This window comes from Populus alba, chromosome 2, assembly GCF_005239225.2.
Source record: "Populus alba chromosome 2, ASM523922v2, whole genome shotgun sequence".
Lineage (NCBI taxonomy): Eukaryota > Viridiplantae > Streptophyta > Magnoliopsida > Malpighiales > Salicaceae > Populus > Populus alba.
In genome coordinates, this window is record NC_133285.1 from 17,069,749 (window position 1) to 17,094,667 (window position 24,919).

The 24,919-nt window shown below is 33.2% G+C and overlaps 3 protein-coding genes and 1 pseudogene across 3 annotated transcripts; 3 read left to right on the forward strand and 1 right to left on the reverse strand.

Annotated features, from left to right (window-relative positions):
* The first annotated feature begins 491 nt into the window (after window positions 1-491).
* Window positions 492-4,969, forward strand: LOC118031948 (formate--tetrahydrofolate ligase). The gene is made up of 5 exons (XM_035036470.2): window positions 492-724; window positions 957-1,106; window positions 2,116-3,291; window positions 3,940-4,086; window positions 4,541-4,969. Exons 1-5 carry the CDS (start codon window positions 563-565, stop codon window positions 4,814-4,816), a joined length of 1,911 nt encoding a protein of 636 aa, XP_034892361.1. The 5' UTR covers window positions 492-562; the 3' UTR covers window positions 4,817-4,969.
* Window positions 4,970-9,483: 4,514 nt separating this feature from the next.
* Window positions 9,484-15,646, reverse strand: LOC118031996 (uncharacterized). Its single transcript, XM_035036558.2, has 8 exons — window positions 15,206-15,646; window positions 14,913-15,104; window positions 14,514-14,682; window positions 14,007-14,446; window positions 10,957-11,172; window positions 10,673-10,864; window positions 10,329-10,497; window positions 9,484-10,068 (listed from the first exon to the last, which is right to left on the reverse strand). Exons 1-8 carry the CDS (start codon window positions 15,431-15,433, stop codon window positions 9,611-9,613), a joined length of 2,064 nt encoding a protein of 687 aa, XP_034892449.2. The 5' UTR covers window positions 15,434-15,646; the 3' UTR covers window positions 9,484-9,610.
* A 1,829-nt stretch (window positions 15,647-17,475) lies between these two features.
* Window positions 17,476-18,252, forward strand: LOC140955311 (peroxidase 15-like; annotated as a pseudogene).
* A 4,038-nt stretch (window positions 18,253-22,290) lies between these two features.
* On the forward strand, window positions 22,291-24,112 carry LOC118031988 (peroxidase A2). The gene is made up of 4 exons (XM_035036551.2): window positions 22,291-22,670; window positions 22,773-22,964; window positions 23,194-23,362; window positions 23,437-24,112. The coding sequence occupies exons 1-4, from the start codon at window positions 22,419-22,421 to the stop codon at window positions 23,886-23,888; spliced, it is 1,065 nt and encodes a 354-aa protein (XP_034892442.1). The 5' UTR covers window positions 22,291-22,418; the 3' UTR covers window positions 23,889-24,112.
* Window positions 24,113-24,919: the final 807 nt, after the last annotated feature.

The following is a 24,919-nucleotide window of genomic DNA, read 5'->3' on the forward strand; positions in this document are numbered from 1 at the left end:
TGTAGAAAAATTATATTTGATAACACGTTATAAATATTGATGAGGCAAGAGCTTCTTGAAAAATTGTTTTTTTCTTATTTTTTTTTTTTTTAATTTTGATTGTTAGTTGGATTCTATATTAACTCCATAATTATATTACACGGATTAGGCCTAAAATTATTATATAGTAAAATTATTTAGTTTTAGTTTTCAGAGCTTATTTTATTTAATGAAAACTAAAAAGAAGAAATAAATTAATTATAAATAATTATAAAGTTGATATAGAATTTAACTACAAGATTATTTATACTTTCTAATTAGTTTCTTAACTTTTTCAGCGTCAAATTTGAATTTTTTTCACGAATTTTAAGATCACAATTTGATGAACCAAAACAATATAATACAAAGCGAAACTATGCCAAAATTTAAGGGACTAGAATATATTCTTTCATTAGTGAAATGATTTTTCTCCAACTGGTTCTGTAAATAACACAATCATAAATATATTGGTGTAAGCTGTAGATTGCAGGTGCGCAGATTTGAAATTTCTGGCATCAAATTCACAAAACTGAAACGGGGAACAATGAGTGCATCAAAAACAGTGAGGAAGGTGGAGGTGCTGTCACCGGTACCTGCAGACATAGACATTGCTAACTCAGTTGAACCTTTTCACATATCAGAGATTGCTAAAGACCTGAATCTGAGTCCTAAACATTATGATCTTTATGGAAAGTACAAGGCCAAGGTGATTTACTTTTCCTTTCTCGTGATGGGATTTATATTAGTTTTTCATACCCCAATTCATTTTATTATCCAGTGATTGTTTTCTTGCTGTCTTGTGGTAGTTTTTTGTTGATTATTTTGATGGTTTAGATTTTTTTCTTTGAAAGATTCAATATTATTTTTTTGAAGGTTATTAGATTTTCGTGTTTTTATAGAAGAAGCCAAGGAAATTGATTTGTTGGGTTGTTTTATAGGTGCTGTTGTCTGTGCTCGATGAGCTTGAAGGATCGGGAGATGGGTACTATGTGGTGGTTGGAGGGATTACTCCTACACCACTTGGAGAAGGAAAGTCTACTACTACTGTTGGCCTCTGTCAAGCCTTGGGTGCATTTCTTGATAAAAAGGTAGCATTTTGTTTTGTTCCATTTCTTGTTTTTTACTGTTATCATTCCATCCTTTCTTACTGTCCATGTTCTGTGCGGTCAATGTTGTTGAGTTTTATCTGGGCGATAAAATTTTTGAACTTGTATTCCATTATTTTCAAGCTACTAGTATGGGTTTAAAATCTTGTTAAAATGATGTAGTCAAGAATTCATACTGAGTTTTGTACTGGCTGATTACAAGGAAAGTGCCTTGTAGTATCTGTGGAACAGAAATAAGAGAGGAGATAAAAATTCAGCTCCAAAAGTTATGGTTCCATCAGGCGATGTTCCAGATGGATGACTATGGAGATAGATCTACGTTTTTCACTTTTTTGCAAGAATGGAGTGTACTCCCATGATTCATTTTTTCACAGTGGTAGTTGCAAGGATATGATGTTGCTGAGTCATTGTGCATTTGGCCACATCCAATCTAGTTATTAAATATTGTGTTTATGCACACTCTCTGATCATGTTTAAATTTATACGGTACTCCTGTTTAAGTTAAAAATGGATGGCCACGATGTTTACATCCAATCACCTTCAATTTACTGGTAATTGGTATATGTGCACCTATGTTAAACAGCTGAACTTATATAAAGCTATGTTAGAAATTTGGTATGTTGTCCTCGCACTCCTTTGCAATGACAGGTGAAAAGAGCAGTAAAGTCGGCTCAAGCTTTCAAATTTCTTAAGAAGAGAAGTCCAAAATTTGCAATCTTGAAAGCTACCACATTTCTTCTGTTGCTTTTTAGTCAACTCAGGAAACTGATCTCCAGTTAAATGTCTGCAGTGCCAAAGTCGAAATTTTAATTCTTGTTTCCTTTTGTGCATGAGGATGTTTAGGAAACTAGATATGGATTTTTCTTTGCAGTAGGCAGTGGTGTTTCGTCATTGTTTTCTTTTAATCTTTGGTTTAAATGATTGTACGGATACAAAAATCCAGATATACCTCTGTTGTTATGATAGGAATTCTTTCTGTTTCTGAGCCTAGGTTGTTACCTGCCTTCGTCAACCATCACAAGGACCAACTTTTGGAATAAAAGGAGGTGCAGCAGGTGGTGGTTATAGTCAAGTAATTCCAATGGATGAATTCAATCTTCATCTAACAGGAGATATTCATGCAATAACAGCTGCAAATAATCTCCTAGCAGCTGCTATTGATACCCGGGTTTTCCATGAGTCTACCCAGTCAGACAAGGCTCTTTTAAACCGCTTATGCCCACCAAACAAAGAAGGAAAAAGAAGCTTTAGTGACATAATGTTTCGGCGTCTGAAGAAGCTTGGTATCTCCAAGAACAAGCCCGAGGAACTCTCACCACAAGAAGTAAAGAAGTTTGCTAGGCTTGATATTGACCCAGCTTCCATAACATGGAGGAGAGTAATGGATGTCAATGATAGGTTCTTGAGAAAGATTACTGTTGGCCAAGGTCCTGAAGAAAAGGGGATGGTGAGAGAAACAGGATTTGATATTTCTGTAGCTAGTGAGATAATGGCAGTTTTGGCCCTCACAACATCTCTAGCTGATATGAGAGAGAGGCTTGGTAAAATGGTGATCGGAAATAGCAAGGCTGGTGACCCTGTAACCGCTGATGATCTTGGTGTTGGAGGTGCCTTGACTGTACTGATGAAGGATGCTATCAACCCTACTTTAATGCAGACTCTTGAAGGAACTCCCGTTCTTGTTCATGCTGGTCCCTTTGCGAACATTGCTCATGGAAATTCCTCCATTGTGGCTGATAAGATTGCACTGAAGCTGGCTGGACCAGGTGGGTTTGTGGTCACAGAAGCAGGTTTTGGTTCTGATATTGGAACTGAAAAGTTCATGAACATAAAGTGCCGATATAGCAGTTTAACTCCTCAGTGTGCTGTTATTGTTGCAACAATTAGGGCCCTGAAAATGCATGGTGGTGGGCCAGAAGTGGTTGCTGGGAAGCCTCTTGACCGTGCCTATACAACTGAGAACGTGTCTTTGGTTGAAGCTGGTTGTGTGAATTTAGCTAGGCATATTTCTAATACAAAGGCTTATGGTGTAAATGTTGTTGTCGCTGTTAACATGTTTGCAACTGATTCAGAAGCAGAACTTAATGCAGTCAGAAATGCAGCTTTGGCTGCTGGGGCATATGATGCTGTTGTCTGTACACACCATGCTCATGGTGGGAAAGGAGCAGTAAGTTACTTCTTCCTGTTTGTCCATTCCTATATTGAACCAGCATTGCTCTTCTTTCTGTGAAACCAAATAAGTGAAGGTAGAGCTGCATGGTGCTTGCTTTTTCCCTAGAAAGAACTACTCCATGCTTCCGAGTTTTGAGCTTTACAGAAGATATTTCCCTGTCAGTCATTATAAAGTTTTTTGTTATAACTTCAGCCTCAATATAAACACCAAAGTTACCCTGTTTCTTAAATCTTACTCAATCAATTCAGTGGTAGTGTCCCTCAGTTTCCCTTCTATCGTAGCACTAATATATTATTCACACTTTATTTCATGTGCTATATACTTTTACCGTTGGTGTTCGGAGGCAGATTTTTATGCAAGTGAAATCTTGCATCCTCTGCCTTACTTCTTGGCTGCCTCATCTGCTTACATCCCTTACAAGAAATAAAAAATTCTAATCACGTCTTGGATCCAGATCGTGGAATACATGTCCCACTGGATAAAAAGTTCACTGCCTTGTATGAACTTATTGTCTGGTTTAGTTGCATTGAAGCCAGTAAATGGTCCTCTTTTGACAGTGGCACATATCTGACTCTTAACTTCTTGAGTATCTGTATTAGTTAAAATGAGTGATTGATAAACTTACTGTATTGTGTTCCTCAGGTGGACCTTGGAATTGCAGTTCAAAAGGCATGTGAGAATGTGACACAGCCATTGAAGTTCTTATATCCTTTGGATATTAGTATTAAAGAGAAAATAGAGGCAATAGCAAGGTCCTACGGTGCTAATGGTGTTGAATACTCAGAGCAGGTATAACATTCATATCTTGTTATCTTATTATCTTTCATTTTTTCAATTTCCAAAATGATTCTTTTAAGTTCTATCTGAAGATCATTTCATGATGCGCACAGTTGTGCACTTGGTAGTTGCCTCTAGTCTCAAATTTTCACTCTCAAATTTTCGTTTTCTCTCTTCTTACCCAAAAATGATTAGCTCATTTGCACCCAATTTGTCAAATTGTGAAATGGTTAAAAGGAGTATGGTTTTAAGCTTTTCTTGTGTTGAAAAATCGTTGTGGGAGATTTTTGGTGCATTTTTCCTGGTATGAAGCTCATTTTCCATGCGAGATAATTCAAAGCAATCCACTCTCTATCTCATTTTAGTCGTCCGGGATTGTAAAATTTCTTTGCATATTGCCAATGCTGCGATTTATGAAACTTGGACGGATGTTTAGAGACTTGACCATCTCTTTATGTCTAACCAGGCTGAGAAACAAATTGAGATGTACAGTAAGCAAGGGTTCTCCGGTCTGCCCATCTGTATGGCCAAAACCCAGTATTCATTCTCACACAACGCGGCTGAGAAAGGAGCCCCCACTGGATTTTCTTTACCAATAAGAGATGTGAGGGCAAGCATTGGTGCTGGTTTCATCTATCCTTTGGTTGGGACTATGAGTACAATGCCAGGGCTTCCCACAAGGCCTTGCTTTTATGACATTGATCTCGACACTGCCACGGGCAAGGTCATTGGTCTCTCTTGATGCCAACTAAACCTTATGCTTCATGTGCTTCTGCATACGCTTCCGGGGCCTGACTTTTCAGAAGTACAAAGCCTTTGTGTAACTTCTGTTTGATTTTTATTGTAACTTGGATGCACAAGAAACTGAATAAATTAAAAGTTCCTGGTTTCTTTCTGCTCTTGATCCAATAGTCTGATATCGATCATAACTCGTAATACTTCAGGTTTCTAGTTAAATTCTTTCTTTATCTTTAGAGCTTTGATCCGAGGAAGGATTTTAATCCAAAGTGAGTGATCAGCAGAAGAAAGGGAAGATTACAACTCATGCTTGTTGAGATGGTTACCTTCCACCCTTCGGGGCACCACACATTGTTGCATTTTGAGTTCACAAATTTCAGAAGAAAGAATTACACGCATGAGTTGACGCAAGTTCTTAAACAGGACTGACATCTCTCTCCATCCCCACACAAAAAATCTAGTTTTTGACAAGGGCAGACTCTTCAAGTATCTTCAGCAGAACACCATCTACTCACTAATTCTCCCGAGGCATCAATGCCTGTTTTCACTTTTTAACAAGAAGAAAAGGTTTTCCCTTCGCTTTTGTTTTCACGTTTGTCTTGCTATCATGCACATTTTTCTTTTTCCCTAGCCTATCATTTCCTGGCCCTGCTTTTTCACTTTTCTTCCCTCAGATCTCACTTCATCACCAGTTCTTCATCTCTTTCTCACCAACCAAACACCTTCTTTTCATGTTCCCAATGAATCTCTGTCTAAAAACGGGGTTCTTTCTTTATCTCAAAGTCTCAAAATAACCCTTTATTAAGAGATGGTTCAAATGACAACGTATCACCAGGAAAGGTGGATGCAAGAAATGATTTTCACGGTAAGGAGCAATATGTTTTGAAGAGAGAAAAAGGGGAATAAAAAAAGCGCTGTGGAGAGAGAGAGAGTGGCAAGCAATGCTCTGGCATTGGGTTACCAATGGTAGAAGGATGATTCATACCCTATATTTGCACCACGGTCTGATGAAATCCTTCAATTGTTTTCTTAATGGAAGGCCTGACAGTGAGTGTCAAAATATAGATAGGCAATCAAGGCACTGCAATTCTCCTGGTATATTTTGAACCTGCTTTTACAATTTCCAGTTAATGGACCAATTGTGTTTAGAAATGTAAGGACATTTTTGCTTGAATGAGAATCTTACAAATTAAAAAAATTGAATGGGAATAAAATTGAAAAAAAAAAAAATAATTTTATAGATTATATCAAATAAAATAAATAATAATCAAAATAATAGAGATCAAATCTACAAAATAAAAAAAAATTAAAAGATAAAGAAATTAAAATAATAATAATTAACATTTCATAAATTATTTCAAATAAAATAAATAATTATCAAAAGAATGAGGACCAAATCTGATAGATAAAAAATTTCAATTAAAAAATAATAAGGGAAAAACAAATAACAATTATAAAATAAGAACCAAAATTAATATAAAAATTAAATTATAAGGGATGAAATTAAAAAATAAATATTTAAAACAAAATATATTTAGCAATTAAAAGTTTAAGGACCAAATTTGATATAATCAACAAATAATGATATTTCTAAATTTTTCACAACTTCCGGAAAGTGTTTTCTGCCTAAAATAAAAGGAAAACACTTTCCTGGAAACCATGCTAAATTTTTCTTTGACTGGAAAATATTTTTCATTAACCGGAAAATATTTTTTATTAACCGAAAAATGTTTTTCATTGACTAACTTTTGTAATAGCAAATAAATATAGGAAAAATTTAGAAAATAGTTTTCCAAAAACCACTTTTCAAAAATAAACGCAACCTTAATTAACCATACATTAATGGAAGGAAAATACAGTGGAAAAAAAACTATTGTTTAAATAGTAAGTATTCTGGATATACCTTAAAAAATTCTTTGAACAAATGTCAGTTAAGGAAATATTTAATTACATTATTTATATAATTGCTGAGGCATACAAATAAAGTATTTTTTGTATTATTACTACAAAAGATTTATATTTATATCTATAAAATAAAAGATTTTCTAATATATAATATTTTTTTTTATCATGTACGTATTTCACTTTATTTTGTGGAATATATTTTGTTAAATATGAGACAAGGTATTCATTACAAACGTACCGTGGATAATTTCTCCTACAAGAATAATTTTAATTTCATTGTTCACAGCTTATATATATGGCCTTGGGAACTCATTGAAGTTAGATCATTTTATTTGTAACCCAAGTTAATTTTGGATTAATTAGGTCATAGTATAACTTCCATAAATTTTAAGTGAAACATGGGGTTGAGTTTTTTTTTTTTTCAACTTCATCTATTTATTTTATTTTATTATTTTTATTTTTAAACTTTATCGGTTGAATGAGATATCTTTGAACCAATTAAATTGACTAGATCATATTAGAACAATTCTGAAATAATTTAATTTTAAATACAAGAAAAATAAAATAAAAAAGTTTTAAAGTTAATATATTGAGTCAATTTTAATAAAAATATTAAATAATTCTATAATCTTAATAATTTTTATTATATTCAATTTTTTTTTTGATGCGACATAGCATAGCTTTGTATACTAGATAATCCATACTTGTTAAGAAGGTGATATATCTAGAATTCCTTTTCTCCTTAAAAAAAGAAAAAAAATAATCCATATAAGTTTTGCGTTTGTTGTTTAAAGAAGTTTGGGCTGCTTTGGAAAGCCCGTACGTTTTCTTATGTACCGGGCTGGCCTTAAAGCCCTAAGGCATTTTCAGCACGGGCCGTTGGTTGTGAGATGGACTGTGGGCTTAGATTTTCTTTATGGAATATTGGGCTTTAGCTTTATTAATTTGGGCTAAATTATGTAGGTTGTATCCGTGGGTTTGGGTTAAGTAAATACATGGTCAAGAAAAAAAAGAAAAAAAGAAAAAGGATTAAAAAAATATGTAATAAAAAATAACATCAAAGGTATATATTTAGCATCACCTCCAAGTCTTTCCAAAATAATAATAATTTTCTTTGCATATTCTTTCTAGTTATGTTTGCTTGCCAAAAAAAAAAAAAGAGATTTTTTTTTTATCATTTTAGCATTCAATAAGAATATTTATCTTAGCATAAACAAATTAAAATTAATTTTTTTTTTTATTTTGTGTTAGCATCTGAAAAAAATATTATTTCTTAAAAAAAAAATTTATACATCTATATTTTGACTTAGTAACAAGTTCATTGATTCTACTATAACTCGCAAAAATCAAAAAGACTATCAAGCTGACATACCCAATAAATAAAAGAGCTAATTTTGTTTTTCTAATAAATGTTTGTTTTAAGAAAATAGGATCTTAGAAATAAATTTGTAGAAAAATTTTAGAACTTTGGTTTAACCTTTTTCAATAAGTCTCTTTGTTTAAGATCAATATTAAAGCTTTATGTGAAGGGAAATTTCCTTCTTTAAGGAATGATGCTAAAATTTTGCAAATAGTGCATTGTGTCTTTTATTTTTGGGCATCAACATCAATGTTTTCTCAAGTAAATAGAAATAAATTGGAAATAAATTAAGAAATATTATGATAAGAGTAATCAAAAAAATAAATTTAAGAGAAAACACATAGTAAAAATAACTTTTAATAAGAAATGATGCAATAAGAATGACGTTATTTTTTTTTATATATATAATTAACCCCTTACATGAATATTTAAAACTACTGTTTATTTTAAGATTTTTAATTTTTTTAAAATTATTAGATAGTGACTCACAATCTTCCTTAATGTATATATTTTCATCTTGATTTTGTGGGAATACAATTGACATCACCGTATGACAAAGAGTGTGAACATAAAACACTTTATTTATTTATAATATTTTTTGTTATGTATTTCACTTTATTTTATAAATGTATATTTTATTAAATATAAATCAAGATATTTGTTATAAAATGTTCATATATTATTTTTCCTACAAGAATAATTTTAATTTCAGTGTTCACAACTTATATGGCCATGGGTTGATTAATTAAATATTTGTAAAAATTATGATTGAAATAAAATATAATTTTAACTAAACCCCACCATACTACAAAACACAAACTAAATATAAAATATAGAGAAATGGTTTGATAGCTTAGAATATTAGAAAGGAGTTGTTGATCTCTTACTAGGTCAAATAATTTTTAAGATGTATCATGAATACTCACTATTAAAATAAAGTAATCCCAAAACTAGTCAAACACGTATTTATTTATATTAGAGTCTTTTTTGTGTGTGGTAATAATCAAGATTTTATATAAAATCTAAGTGCTGGAAAGACTTGACTAACTGAAAAAAAAATAATGTTTGTGTACATAAACAAGGAGAAGAAGGAAAGAAAGAAAGGAAAGCTTTATACCAAACTAAAAAACTAAAAAAAATGATTCTTAAAAATCTAGTTTGTTCTCCGTAAGATATCTTTGGGCCCTTATATAGATCCAAGATCCCCCAAAGTAATACGATGTATCTTGGTAACAATCTCCATTAGTTTGATCCTTTATCCTTCATAGCCTCCTTTATCCTTCATAGCCATTTAAAATGCAGTGCTCTCTTATTGCCATATAATTTGCGTATTTATATTAGTAAATTAGAGCCTCTCTGAACGCCTGTTCAAAGAAATTCCATTGAAGAGTACTCAGCCGGGCAAATAGACTAAGCTGTAACTTTAATATTTATTCTGAATTTTTGATTATTACATTTCATTTCCAGCAAAGTTATTTTTATTACACACATACATGAGGTTATTTTCAATTTTTTCTTGGCATGGTCTGGCTTTCAAACCGAGCTAACAAGCACACTATCTTTTCCAGCCAAGTCTGCATTGACTGCTCTGCAGTTCAATCTGATCTCACCTTCTGTCCCTGTCAAAGGACTCAGATTCCCCATTCTTATCATGGACTCAACAAAGCTTTCGAAGAAAGCTGTTTCATCAGTACTGAATATGTCAACAAGTTCGATGATATCATCAGCCCCAGGAGTCGAAAACAGTTCTTGATCACTCTGAAGCAGGCCTTTATTAGCTTGAAGATTGGAGAAATAGTTATTATCAAAGCCATCAGGTGTTGTGGGATCAAGATCAGCCAGCACAGTCCCATTTCCTCCCTGGGGACATAATTGCTGAAGTGTTGCTAGGTAAGTTGTGTCCAGCGTTGGGTCAGGAAGGCCTGTGCTGTTGAAGTTGTACAATCGATCAATGAAAGTTCTACACTGAGCTCGTCCAAATGTGTGAGCACCTAAGAATAAAAACACCAAAATGTCATCAAAGGAATAATAATGGTATAAATAATTTTCTTATGATGAGTTGTAGAGAGTAATATATAACTATTTTTATAGCTTAAGATTGGATTGGTTTTTGATTTGGTATCAGAACTTGAATAATCAAAGAATCTTTTACTTGAATGAATTAGAAGATAATATATTTTTAGAATATTATATCACAGTTTAATATTTTGTGATCATGTTTCTCAAGAGGAAGGGAAAAAACAATTGTTACCAGATAGTGCTACCAGATCGGTGTTGTTGTTGAGGCCAACAACAGTAAATCTGGATCTGAGACGCTCGAGGGTGTCACGGGGACCTGGGATGAAAGCATTAGCAGCAGTTCTGTTCGCTGTCAGACTGTCTCTTCTTCCTAATGGAATTGGCCACCATGGACCTCCTGCCTGCATGCAGTAACCATAAAGAAGGTTAAAATAAATGCTATAAAAATACAAATGATCTATGTAAATAGAGATTTCAGCTCCCTTTGCCTCAATCTGCTTGCCACTTAAGTTCCAACATGTAAAAAAATTAAAATTGATTTCGAATTCTTATGAAATCAATTGTGATATAGCATACCAAGACAACCGATTCTTCAGCTGCGATGACTAGTATATCAGCACAGGACACAGTACCGGGACAAACACCCTCCAACCTTTCCTTCATTATATCAACAACATCAAAGCCTCTTGCAGAATTATTGTTAGCGAAAGCTTCCTTTTCGGTGTCTATAGTAGCAGTTTTGTCCAACAAAATAGATCCATCACAGCCCTGCAAAAAAAAACAACAACCTGTCAGGAATATTCAAATGTTTTGCTAGAAGTCCTTTGATCATGGTCAGCAAAATACATATTTCAACTTACATTAACAAAACAGTCATGGAAGTGAAGCCTAATGAGGCTAGCACCGATCCGGGGATCGAGAATCAAGGTCTCTGCAATGACTCCACGGATGATACTGATCACATATGGACATGTTTCATCATAAAATGTTGGAGTAAGCTGACCATAGGCTAATGGCCCTCCAACCAAAAATGCATAGAATAAAGCTACAACCATAAGTTTTGAAAGCTTCATTTTCTCTTGTATACAAATGATGTTTTCAGTGTTCACAGCTTGAATGAGGATTCATAGAAGTTCTCAATTATAGAGTTGCAAAGAGGTTTGGAAGCTATGACACGCTGCCTGCAATTTCCATACAATAGAACTAAACATATTTATTTAATTTACAGTCACAGTCCTGATAACATGGATACGTACACGTATGTGGGGATGGATATGGCAATAAGTTTCCTTGGGTAGCAAGCAATTAAATCAACTTAAAAATGTTTTAATCGCATGATTATGGTTTAAAATAAGCTGTGTTTGTGGAATATATGCCATTTGGATTCCTATAAGAAGCTACTCATTCAAACATGTAGACCTTTTCATTTAATTATATCTAATATATGACTTCTTGTTTCCTTCACATTTTTTTTTATTATTCGAGATAAGGTTTCCTTAGTCAATTATCTAATCACATTAATGACCCATTAATGACAAGAGGCCAAGTATTAATTTCATTGTTTCATTATAATTAGTGACTTACCTTATCCATAGCTTTTACGAGTGGAATTCTAAATGTCTACATGAAAGTACATAATTTAAGGGGAAAAAGCACCACTTACATGGAGAAATTTTATGTTGATTCTCGAGTACTTGTTAATAGTTATTTCTTAAAGAGAAATTGATAATAAAGTGAGAGAAACCGTGAAAAGAAGGTGAAAAAAAAAAAGTATTTTCGTATCTATTTACAATGATAAAACATGATGGGTCTCAGTGCCCCTCTCTTCAGGGAGTTGATATTAATAGCTAGTCTCACGGAAATATAATTTTTTTTTTCTCCTATTACATTGAACACTTTCTTCTAAACTTATGCAACAAGTAGTATTCTTTATCTTTTTATATATATATAGACAAAGAATAATATATGTTCTTGGAGCAAGCATAGGGCTTCTAGACTCTGTGACTCTCTAAAAATAATTCTAGGCACCGTGGAATCCGTGTTTTACTTTGTGCTTTCAGAGGAAGCTAGATATATATTCATTGAAAGAATTAATTATTTTTATTCTTCTTATTTTAATGCACGGGTGAATGTACGTGAGCAAAGTCTTGCATTTGACTAAGGCAAAAAAAAAAAAAAATTTTAAAAAAAAAATTAACAGAGAGATTTAATGTCCAAATTGATATTGGTTCATAGACAAGATGATGGTGTTTTTATGACGAGGATGATAATAATGATAATGTTTTTTAGTCACATAACAAAGTCTCTTAGAATATTATTAAGAGTATGTTTGAAATTATGGTAATAATAACAGTTTAAATTATTTTTTATTTAAAAGTAAATTAAAATAATTTTTTTAGTTTTTTAAAATTATTTTTGATATCAATGCATCAAAACGATCAGAAAAATAAAATAAAATTATTTTTAATAAAAAAAAAAAAATTTCAAAATTTTTTAGATGTCCCAAACACCCCTAAGTTTATACTCTTGCTGGCTTTTGCAACCTCAAAGAGGCCATCCATATAAATTAAAAAACTTGACCTTATCTATATAAGAATTAATGTCAACAAAAAAAAATGTTTAATGTCATGAAGGATTGGAGGGAGGAGAGAAATGTAAATGTGTAATGATGGGCCATTTAATTTACACGTTTTCTTGCACTGGAATCTGGAGAAGAAAATTCGTTGCTGGTGATGCATTTCATCTGACATGAATTGCTATGTTCATTCTAAAAAAGAAGAACTTATCTGCTCATTTAAAAAAAAAGAATTGATTTACAAATGGGGGTTTGCTAGCTAGTGGCTATGTTGAGATGAATGAATCGCAATCTGGGAGGTTTATATATCCACCCAAAACAGAAAATTCAGCATTTCCATTTTCATACTAAAGTTAAAGGTAAAAATCTAAGAAATTATGGATAATTATATTTTTAAATCTAACCCAAAACAAAACCGGGTTATAAGTCAGGTGGCAAATCAAATAATATTATTTAAAAAAAATTAAAAAGAATAAAATCAATGAATTTTAGCTGGGTTTTTCTCGGGCTAACAGCTAATCAACCTAAAGTTTTAAACAAAATTACACCAAGTTAATTTTTTTTTAATTAAAATCCAGCAAAATCTAAGCCTCAGATCACGGATAACATGCTAAGCCTCAATCTATCATACGTTTCTCAATTTGGTCTGTCTTTTAAAACCTTCCCATGCATAATATGTGCAAGTTAGACGTAAGTAATAAATTAAGGACATAAACAGGGGGGTTCAATTGAGGAACATCTACAACTTTAAGAACCCAATTACGATGATGGATAGCTTAATCAAGACCTGAGAGGCTGGACGTGAATTATTAAAAGTTGGAGCATTAATCTTAGGTCTACCCTTTATATTTTGGTAGATGGCCTTATTTAAGTGATGCAAATAATTGGGCCCTTGTATCTGTCAGTTAAGGGCCAATCCTTCCTTTATCTTCTCCATCTCTCTCTCTCTTGATATTGAACATTTCAAATTCAAGAACGTAATTTTAATATCTCGGAAGAACGTAAGTGGATGTCAAAGTGGAAATGGCAGAATCACTTTTAAGGTCATGGTTTGAAGATCCATGATGACAAGTGAGAAAGCATTAGGTAGATTTTAACATTATTTAGTAGCAGGAGCATCTACAACTCAAACCATGCCTCGCAAAGCTGATTTGCAGCAGACACAGATTTGGAGGCAGCATGCATAAACTGAAATAGAGAACCATATGTAGATACATAAAAGGATGTCTCCGGCTTGCTTCATGTAGCGTTTTCTTTCCAAGATGCTAGCTAGCAGCATGCCATATAGACATTTGTTTGATCTCAATCTTGTCTTCTCATTTAAATTGAGCTAACCAGGAGAGCATTTGATCCGGTTGAGTTGTCGTTGACTCTTCTGCAATTCAATCTGATCTCTCCATCTGTCCCGGTTAAGGGGCTAATATTCCCCATTCTAATCATGGACACCACAAAGCTTTCAAAGAATGCAGTCTGATTACTACTAAAATTGTTGACAATGTCAATGGTATCGGCACCTGTAGTAGAAAACAACTCTTGATCACTACGAAGCAGGCCTTCATTGGTCTGAAGATTGGAAAAATAGTTGCCATCGAAAGTATCAGGTGTAGTGGGATCAAGATTTGTAACAACGCTCTCATTTCCAGCTTGAGGACATAATTGTTGAAGTTCTGCTAGATAGGTTGTGTTCAGTGTTGGATCAGGATTGCCACTGCCACTAAAATTATACAATCTAAGATTGAAACTTGAACATTGAGCCCTTCCAAATGTGTGAGCACCTGAAAAATATGCATGTCAAACCTTGCAAAAAGACATAAATGGATCAGAATACTAATACAGGCATACCTGAAAGGGCAACCAGGTCACTGCTGGTGTCGAGGCCCACGGCTGCAAACTTGGATTTGAGAACATCAAGGCTCGCGAAGGGAGACGGAAGGGCAGAATTAGCACCACTTCTGTTTGCTATTAAGCTGTCTCTTCTTCCCAAAGGAACTGTCCATGAGGGTCCTCCTGCCTGTGATCAAACATTAATTTAAGAAGCAAACAACAATGTATCCAAAAACAAGAAGCTGCAGCAAAGACACATGGATTAGCGCATTTTCAATTTTAGGTTCAACGAAATTAGCATATTAGTAGCCCATGATTTGACAAAAAAAAAAAAAAAAACTCTCCTTGCTTTCTACTCTTTCTTTAAATTCACTAAAGTTTGAGAAGAGTTACAGGCAAGAGAAATCATTAACATACCAAACAAACAGCCTCTTCAGCTGCAATGGCGAGAATATCAGCACAGGAGACGATCCCAGGACAAGCATTCTCTACTGCAGCCTTCATGTCATCAACAACATCAAAACCTCTTGCTGAATTATTATTTGGAGCAGCTTCTTTCTCACTCTCTATAGTATCAGTGTTGTCCAAAAGAATCGATCCATCACAACCCTGAACGAAGCTGATAATTAACACTTGAAGTTCAAGAAACAACATGTTTGATTATCTAACAATGTTAGAAAAAGAACATAATTAGTTATAAAGATGGTTACATTAACAAAACAATCATGGAAATGAAGTCGAGTGAGGCTGGCTCCAATCCTGGGATCTGTGTACAAAGCCTGAACAAGGACTCCACGAATGATGTTGTTCACATTAGGGCATGATTCATCGTAAAAAGTGGGACTCAGCTGAGCATAGGCATAGGGAAGTGATCCTCCAAACCAGATTACAAGAAAAAGAGATGCAACTAACGGATGCATTGCTTTATCTACCATCATTTTGAAAACAAAAAAAAGCACTCTTTCCCTCGATTAATAAACCAGTGATGCTGGGGAATGTAGTTATGGAGCAATAAAATCATACACAAAATGTGCCCACATCGCAGAAGTGATATGAGTATCGATGACGACGAAAGACTTGGTTGATTTGATGATAAGAGCACGTGTATATTGTATTACGTGGTCTTGAACCATGTGATAATGTAACCACCACACCATTGAAATAAATAAGATAGGAAGGCTCTTAAGTGCACAGTGCTGGCAGAATGCCTTGCAAAGAGAGCACAGTAGAAAGAAAGAAAGAAAAAGATAGTTCAGTAGTCTGTATTCATTCTCCGAAATTTCCAGCTAGACACGTTGGCTTTTGTTAGGAAAAGATATAACTTATAAATTTTATTTTTTTATGGAGATATATAAATAGTTGGTGTAATTTTATTTTCATAATAAATTGTATTTAACTTATTTTATTCTTTAAAATGATAAAGATATGGCAAACCACAAGAGACTTTAATATATTTTAATACAGCTGGTGGAGTGTAAATTTTTTTTAATTATGCTTATTTGTTGATAAATAATTTTCTTTATGATTTTATGTAAAATTTTTTATAGAATTGATGGCATTATATTTATGTTTTATGTTTGAATCCATGGATATAGTAAATCTAGCTATACCCGAGGAGCGATGACAAAAATCCTTGAGCTTGACACCCTCGGATAATGCATGACTGGCCCACCGTGTTGGCATGATAGCGTGTTAGGCTCAAGCGTTGGGTCTGGCAGGTGTCAGACCCACCATCACCTGGGTTTGCTAAGTATCAAACCCAGCATGCATACACGGAAATATGTTTCATGATGACACATGTTAGCCTAACACATTCAAGAATACAAGAAAATTATATATGTATGAACTAAGATTTTATTAGTATATTTTTATAAGTGTTGTGTAGAAGAATTGATCCAATATCACAACCCTGAACGAAGCTGGTAATTAACACTTGAAGTTCAAGAAACATCATGTTTGATTATATATCAATGTTAGAGAAAAGAACATGATTGGTTATAAAGATGGTTACATTAACAAAACAATCATGGAAATGAAGTCGAGTGAGGCTGTCTCCAATCCTGGGATTTGTCTGCAAAGCCTGAACAAGGACTCCAGAACTATGTTGGCCACAATAGGGCATGTTTCATGGTAAAATGTGCGAGTCATCTGAGCATAGGCATATGATAATGATCCTCCAAATCAGATTACCAGAAAATTAAGGAGATGCAACTAAAGGATGCATCGTTTTGGATCTATTAGGGGCATGTAGTTATGGAGCAATAAAATCACAGTGACAAAATGTTCGCACAAGTTTCTCACTGCAACAGTGATATGACTATTGATGCTGACAAAATAATTCATTGATTTGATGATAAAATCAAGTGTACGTGTGTATGGTCATCTTCTTGGAAAATGAATGGTGGATTTGATATTTGATAAAAAAAGAAAAGAAATATTACGATTTGACTAAAAATTATTTTATAACCACGTCGTTGAGGATGTAATTATTTATGAGGGTTGGTGTGCGTATGACCCATTAATGTTGGACATGGACCCCTCTTCAAACTTTACACATGTTTGGATGCTGAGAAAAAGCAATAAGGTGCAGAATCTTATCTTTCTTTATCAAAAGATGACAGGGCAGAAATGTCGAAGCATCTCTCTCTATAAATGACGAACGTAGTACATCAACCAACATTGACAAGTTACGATATTTTGAATCCTTCAAACATTTTCGATATTTCCAAGTGGAAATTGGACTAAAACTCATTCAGAAGGTAGGGATTGAAATCAATATAACGTAACAGAATTTCATTTTTTAAAAGGAATATATTCTATAAAAAGAAAAGATTAGATTCGTTGTATTGTAAACACAAAGCTATAAAAAAGAAAGAAGGAAGGGATGAGGAAGAAGAGAAGGACAACCTTTTTTTTTGTTAATAGTCGAAATAGAGAACGACAACCTTTAAATGTAATCGCGCGTGTATAATACCTTTGAATGTCATCAAAGAGAAGATCAAGTCCCTTTGATCCCCTCATCATGATTGAATCAAAATTTGTTGTTGCTGAACTAGACACTAGAGACCTTGTGGGATTGTCTAGTATTCAAGTCTTGATATGTATGTATAAATTTGGGACATGAATGAATTTGATTACTGATGTCTAAAAGAGTTTAACTTTTTTGCTAGGCTCCCGTTCATTTTGGCTAGGTCCGGTGACTTTTCTGACACCCTAACTTTATGATTCCAACAACATATCGGTAAACCTGATCCCACTTTGAGCTGAACACAGCTGAAGATCCTCCAGAAATCATGTCCTTGAGGTGGGAATGGCACCGTTCTCACCAACCTAGAACCAACAATAGCGAAATAAGTTTGACAACAGATACTTCTCTAACCTTTAAGCAAGTGCAGGCCTACTCCAAAGTGATCAGGAGTTGTTTTCAACTCCAGAGACAGCTTCATTGGAGCTGGTTAATCAATTTGGTGCCAACTAGACAACTTTCTTTGAAAGCTTTGTAGGTTCCCTGATCAAGATGAGTCATGTAAGTTTTCTAACTGGGATGGAGACAGAAGTTAGGAATGATTTTCAAAATGTGAACAATATTTAATTATAATGTATTAAAGTTGGCCTTGATTATGTTTGCAAATTTTCGTGATTGATATTGGTACCTACTAAATTTGCGTTATCAATATATTTACATTTAAAATTTAATTAAAAGAAGTTATCACTTTGTGTAATAATCTATGTAACTTTTTGCTAGGAAGAAGATACGGATTAGGAGCTGACATATGTAAGCAAATGTTCAACTTCCTATTCCATTTGAAGATGTATATATATGAACCATGTTTTTATACTAAAAGCTAGCAAGAAAAACAAAACTAAGTTGCGTATAATTCCTTATGATGGGGCTAATTTCTTGATTCTTATGACTGAAGGCATGCGTAGGCAAACAACTAACTAGCTAGATGATGGTGAAATTGATTCACAACGCTACATTTCCTCTTCACGTCGGACCATTCAACTTTTCAGAAGTTGAAATTTGATGTCTGCAGAATTTTGATAGTTCCTTGGTCTCGTGATTTTATTTCCATACTGTGAATATTAATGGCTCCGTTTATGCTATAAAGTGACAGAAGAGCCTTGTTTGGAGGTTAGTTCTTACTGGCTAAATGGGCCGGGAGGTCGACCGATTCCTTCAAATTGTGATTCAATTTCCTCCCTGAATGATTCGATCAAATCACCAGTGAATGCTTCTAAACAATTCTGTTCTGAGGAGCTGATGGAAGATAAAACAAATGGAGCAAGAACTGAAGCAATGAGTGGGACTGCTAAAAACAACAACGATATGGATATAAGAAAGTCTCTTATTATGATATTATGGGTGAAAATGTTACGAATATTGTAAGAAATGGTAGAAGGGATATTCTAAAGGTTGATTATGTTGATGAACTGCGTCCAACAAAGAGAGTTTTTGTGAGGAATCCTATTATCAGTTTACAAGTTGGCAGTGGCAAACCTTCCTGTAAAAAAACAATGGAGTCAGAGGAAAATTTAATTGCAACAGGTGGGCTTTTCCCCAAATAATGTGAGAAGAAAGGGACTAGAGGAAAACACATTTTTAATGGTTCCAACTAACTCTCATGGCAACAATTATTTTCATACCTAAAGTGCTCAGGGCAGTGTACTCAGAACAACTTATCTTAATTCAGTCATTCTAATACTAATAAAAAAAAAATAAATTAAACTGTTTTTCTTAATGTAATATCAAAAATACATATTTATAATGCCATATATTAAAATAAATAAAATATTTTTTTTTATTTTTAAAATGTAGGTCAAAACTCTTTATAATATTACAAACTTATTGTAGGATTCTTGCAAAAGAGATCAAACTACAAAACAATAAAAAAACAAAACTAAAATTATAAAATTAAAAAATTATTGAACATAACAGATCAAACAAAAAAAATTAAAAAACAAGAATATAAAAAAACATTGAACATGGACCCAACAACATGAGTTTCAAAACAGATTAGATTTGGTCAAAACAAAGATACATATATTTTAAAAATCATGCAAGAATCAATAATTTCTGAATTCTTGCAAAGACACGTGCATTAGGGTTTTAATTCGGGATTGATAAATTTCAATTGAATCCATGTTCTTCTAATTTTTTCTAATTAAATCTATAATCGCCTCCCTAACTTTTAATTTCTTATAAATTGACTCTTTCCAAGCTCATTTTAGTTTTTGATTCTGAATTTGTGTATTTTAACTCTCAATTGACAAACAAACTTATAATTTTTTTTATTTAGCTCTTGATTTGGTCAATTCCAGCCCTTATATTCACACATCTTTTTTCAGTTTAGTTTTTGGTTTTGAATTTCTTCAATTAAGTTATTAATTATCAATCAAACTTTAATATTTATGCAAATAAACAACTGATTTAACCTGATAAACTCTTAAAAACTTCAATTTGACTCCTGGACTTTAATTTTCTCCAATTAAAGCCTAATTTGACTTCAAAAATAATTTTTTCTTGCAATTAAGCCCTTAATAAATTCAATGAAACCTTGAAGAATTCCAATTGAGTCCTTAAACATTTAATTTTGAATTTTCCTCTATAATTTTTTTTTTGTCAATAAGACCTTCATTAGTTGAAAAATACATTGTTATATTTTCCAATCTTATATATTTTGATCGATCCTCCTCAACCAGTCTTCGGGAATATCTTTGGCGTTCTGATATATTTTTTTTAACTTATATATGTTTTTATTTTCTTCCAATGTTTGTTTTTTTTATACTTTCTCTTTTTTTTCTGATTTTTTGTTTATATGGGGGAGGGGGGGGGTTTAAAATTCCAAATCATCTCATCTAGCCACTTCTACATCCGATTAAAAAAAGAAGAAAAGAAACTCATGTTCTTGAAGACTCAAAATATATGTCTTTTCAATCTCTCTCTAGCATATTATGGAAACTATTTATATGTGAATTGTTGTTTTATGTTTCTCAAGCACTTATTTATATGATTTTTTCTTAAAAAAAAAAAAATTCCTAAGATTTTCAAATTATAGTTTTTATGATCCCCATTTTTAGAGAATTACTTTAAACTGTTATCTTTTTGTCATATGTTAGACCTTTGTCTCCTTCTGGGTAAGGTATTAGGATCTTTAAGGCGCCAATGGAACTAAAAATGAGTCGACTTCTTTATTTTTTCTAGAAAAAGAATTCATTAATGTATGCATACATTGTAATGTAAGTGTATATATAGAAATAATTAAATGCAATGCGAATACACAAGAGAAGAAAAAATATTTTGGGAGGATTTTTCATCATTAATTTCCGGAATTATTCATCATTAATTTCACAAGATTTTCAAGAATAGGTATTATGGGATCCAATGTTTTTTATATATTATTATTATTATTATTGTTATTGTTATTGTTATTGTAGGGATCCATCGGTTAATTGCAATTGCATGCGATTTTTGGAAAGTTAATCATGGGTATTTCATTGATATATATATCCAGATTAATTTACCAAGATTTTTAAAATATTTTCAGATTTATGCTATTTAACAAATTAATTTTTTTTTATATTAACAAATTATTCAAATTCAGATTTATGCTATTTAAAATAGAAATAACATTAGGGTCTTCTAAAAAAAAACTGGAGAAATCAACTATAAATATAGCATCTCTTCTTTTTATTCTTTCAAAGTATAAATTTATATTATTTTCTAAACAAACACACAATATATATATAAATAAATAAACGATTATAAAAAAATCACATTATATATATATGCATTCAACGTTGTGATTATATACGCACTAAACTATGTGATTCTTCATCTTTTGGAAATATTGAAAATGTTGTCAATGTTGGTCGATTTAATTCGTTCGTTAATTAGTGGCACGTCACATTAATGCAAAATGTCAAAGCTCACCTAAATCTTTTTCAAAGTGATAAATTCTTTGCACCTACTTTTAACTCTGCTGGAGAGCTAGCTAGTCATGCTTCAACAATATTTCTGTCCCGTCATCTTTTGATAAAGAAAAAATAAGATTTTGCATCACATTGCTTTTCTCAGCATCCAAACATGTGTGCGTAAGGTTTGAAGAGGGGTCCAAGCCCAACGTCCCCATTTCTAAAATTAAACTAAACATGTATTTCAAATTAAATTGCCATTACCCAAAATAATTTTGTCTCAAAACATGAAAGCTGGATGTGCTTCCATTTTATTGACTAATTTATAGACAATAGTGAATAATTCCAAGTGAAGAAATATCGCCTGTACAACTCACGAAAAGCGGTACTTTGTCCCTCAAAAATCAAGATACTCTCATTTTACGATATGCTAATTAATTGTTGAAATAGATTCTTTGCTTGCATGTCCGAATACGTAGAATTTTTCATCGATTTTACAATAACTCCAAGACCAAAAAAATTCTAAATGACATTGTTAAGTTGCAATGTCCATCTTTAATTATGGGGCATAAAAATATTATAATTTGGTCTAATATTAAATTAAGGTTTTAAATGTGGTGTATCAGTTCCTTTAATTCTGATGTTTTTTTTTGGGTTATGTATTTATTAGTTTTTTTTTTGTGTTTGTTTTTTTTTTCTGCTTTTATTTTGTGTTTTTTATTTTTTTATTACCTTCTAGTTAGTCCTTTTAATATATGGGCTTTTTTTCAAAAAAAAAAAAAAAAGTTGTAATGTCTATCGATTAATATTTCTCTCTTTTTTCACATGAAAAATGATCATATACGTTACACTTGCTTTTATCATCAAAGCAATGAAGTCTTTTTTTCAGAATCAATAATCATCACTTTTTGCAAGTTGAAAATTGTGGGCATATATTAGTCACAAAGATTCATATTGCTCCATAACTTAAATGCCCCTGGATCCCAAGCAACACTTGATTATTAATCGATGGAAAGAGTATTTTCCTTCAAAATGATGGTAGACAAAGCCTTGCATCCTTTAGTTGCATCTCTTTTTTTTGTAATCTGGTTTGGAGGATCACTTCCCTATGCCTATGCTCAGCTGACTCCCACATTCTACGATGGAACATGCCCGAATGTGAGCACCATCATTCGAGGAGTCCTTGTTCAGGCTTTGCAGACAGATCCCAGGATTGGAGCCAGCCTCACTCGACTTCATTTCCATGATTGTTTTGTTGATGTAACCATCTGTATAACTAATTATGTTATTTTTCTAACGTTGTTAGATAATCATACATATTGTTTCTTGAACTTCAAGTGTTAATTACCAAGCTTGGTTCAGGGTTGTGATGGATCGATTCTTTTGGACAACACTGCTACTATAGAGAGTGAGAAAGAAGCTGTTCCAAATAATAATTCAGCAAGGGGTTTTGATGTTGTTGATAACATGAAGGCTGCAGTAGAGAATGCTTGCCCTGGGATAGTTTCTTGTGCTGATATTCTCGCCATTGCAGCTGAAGAGTCTGTTCGTTTGGTATGTTAATGATTTCTCTTCCCTGTAACTTCTCAAACCTCAGTGAATTCAAAGAAAGAGGAGAAAGCAAAGTGATTTTTTTTTATTTATTTTTGCCAAATCATGAACTACTAATATGCTAATTTGTTGGAACCTAAAAATGAAAATGTGCTAATCTACGTGTCTTTGCTGCAGCTTCTTGTTGTTGGATACATTGTTGTTTGCTTCTTAAATTAATGTTTGATCACAGGCAGGAGGACCCTCATGGACAGTTCCTTTGGGAAGAAGAGACAGCTTAATTGCAAATAGAAGTGGTGCTAATTCTTCCATTCCGGCTCCCTTCGAGAGCCTTGCTGTTCTGAAATCCAAGTTTGCAGCCGTGGGCCTCAACACCAGTAGTGACCTGGTTGCCCTTTCAGGCATGTCTTTGTTAGCATGCTAGTGATCCATTTATTTCTTGTTGCAAGGTTAATTTGACGTGCATGTTTTGCAGGTGCTCACACATTTGGAAGAGCTCAATGTTTAAATTTCATCAGTAGATTGTATAATTTTAGTGGCAGTGGCAATCCTGATCCAACATTGAACACAACGTATCTAGCAGCACTTCAACAATTATGTCCTCAAGCTGGAAATCGGAGTGTTTTAACAAATCTTGATCGCACTACAGCCGATACTTTCGATGGCAACTATTTTTCCAATCTTCAAACCAATGAAGGCCTGCTTCAGAGTGATCAAGAGTTGTTTTCTACTACAGGTGCCGATACCATTGCCATTGTCAACAATTTTAGTGGTAATCAGACTGCTTTCTTTGAAAGCTTTGTGGTGTCCATGATTAGAATGGGGAATATTAGCCCCTTAACTGGGACAGATGGAGAGATCAGATTGAATTGCAGAATAGTCAACAACTCAACTGGATCAAATGCTCTTCTGGTTAGCTCAATTTAAATGAGAAGACAAGATTGAGATCAAATAAATGTCTGTATGATATGGTGTGGCATCAAATCTGCATCTTTTGGCTGCTATTTGGTTATTTTGGCTTCTTGGTTTTTTGATCATTTCATTTGATAGATCTGCTAGAGCTGTAAGCAGACTTTTCTATGTTTTCTATGTCTTCCCCGCCAGATCCTGGCGTCTTCTAATGCAATATTATACTTCTCAAAAAATAAAAATGTCTGTGTGATATGCAGCTAGCTAGCATCTCGAATGAAAAGGCTACATGAAGCAAGCCGGAGGCATACTTTTATGTATCTATATATGGTTCTCTATTTCAGTAGTTTACGCATGCTGCCTCCAAATCTGTGTCTGTTGCGATTCAGCTTTGAGAAGCATCGCCTCATGAGTTGTAGATGCTCTTCTACTAGATAATATTGTTTAGTGCTCCCTAATGCATTCTCTCTTGTCATCATGGATCTTGCAACAATTCAAAAAGAAATTCATCAACAATCAAATGTCATGTCCCACCAAATTTTTTTTGAAAAGAATCAAAATGAATCGTTGATGAGGTCTCGTGAGTAGTGAACTGGCTATCCAAAGAAATTTTGTTTTATCTTTCGGGTGAAAGTGATGAAAATGAGGGGAAAAATGGGGCAAGACAAGGAAGGATTGGCCTTTTACCGACATAGGCAAGGACCCAATCCATTGGGTCATAATTAAGCTATCATAATAGTCCCCCAACTTTTAATAAATATTCGCTTTCACCCTTTCGGTTCATAATTAAGCTATCATTTTTCTTAATTGGGTTCCTAAAGTATTAGATGCTCCTTAATGGCATCTAACTTGCATAAATTATGCATTTTAAAGGACAGACCAGATTGAGAAACGTAGTGACCCAATTAAGAAAATTGATAGTTTGGATACTATGACGATATACAGCTCCTAGTTAGGGGACTAACTTGAAGGTTTTCCCAAATATAAATGAATAAACATGACTTCAAAAAATGGATTGGTGTATAATATGATTTCTACCTTTGATTTTA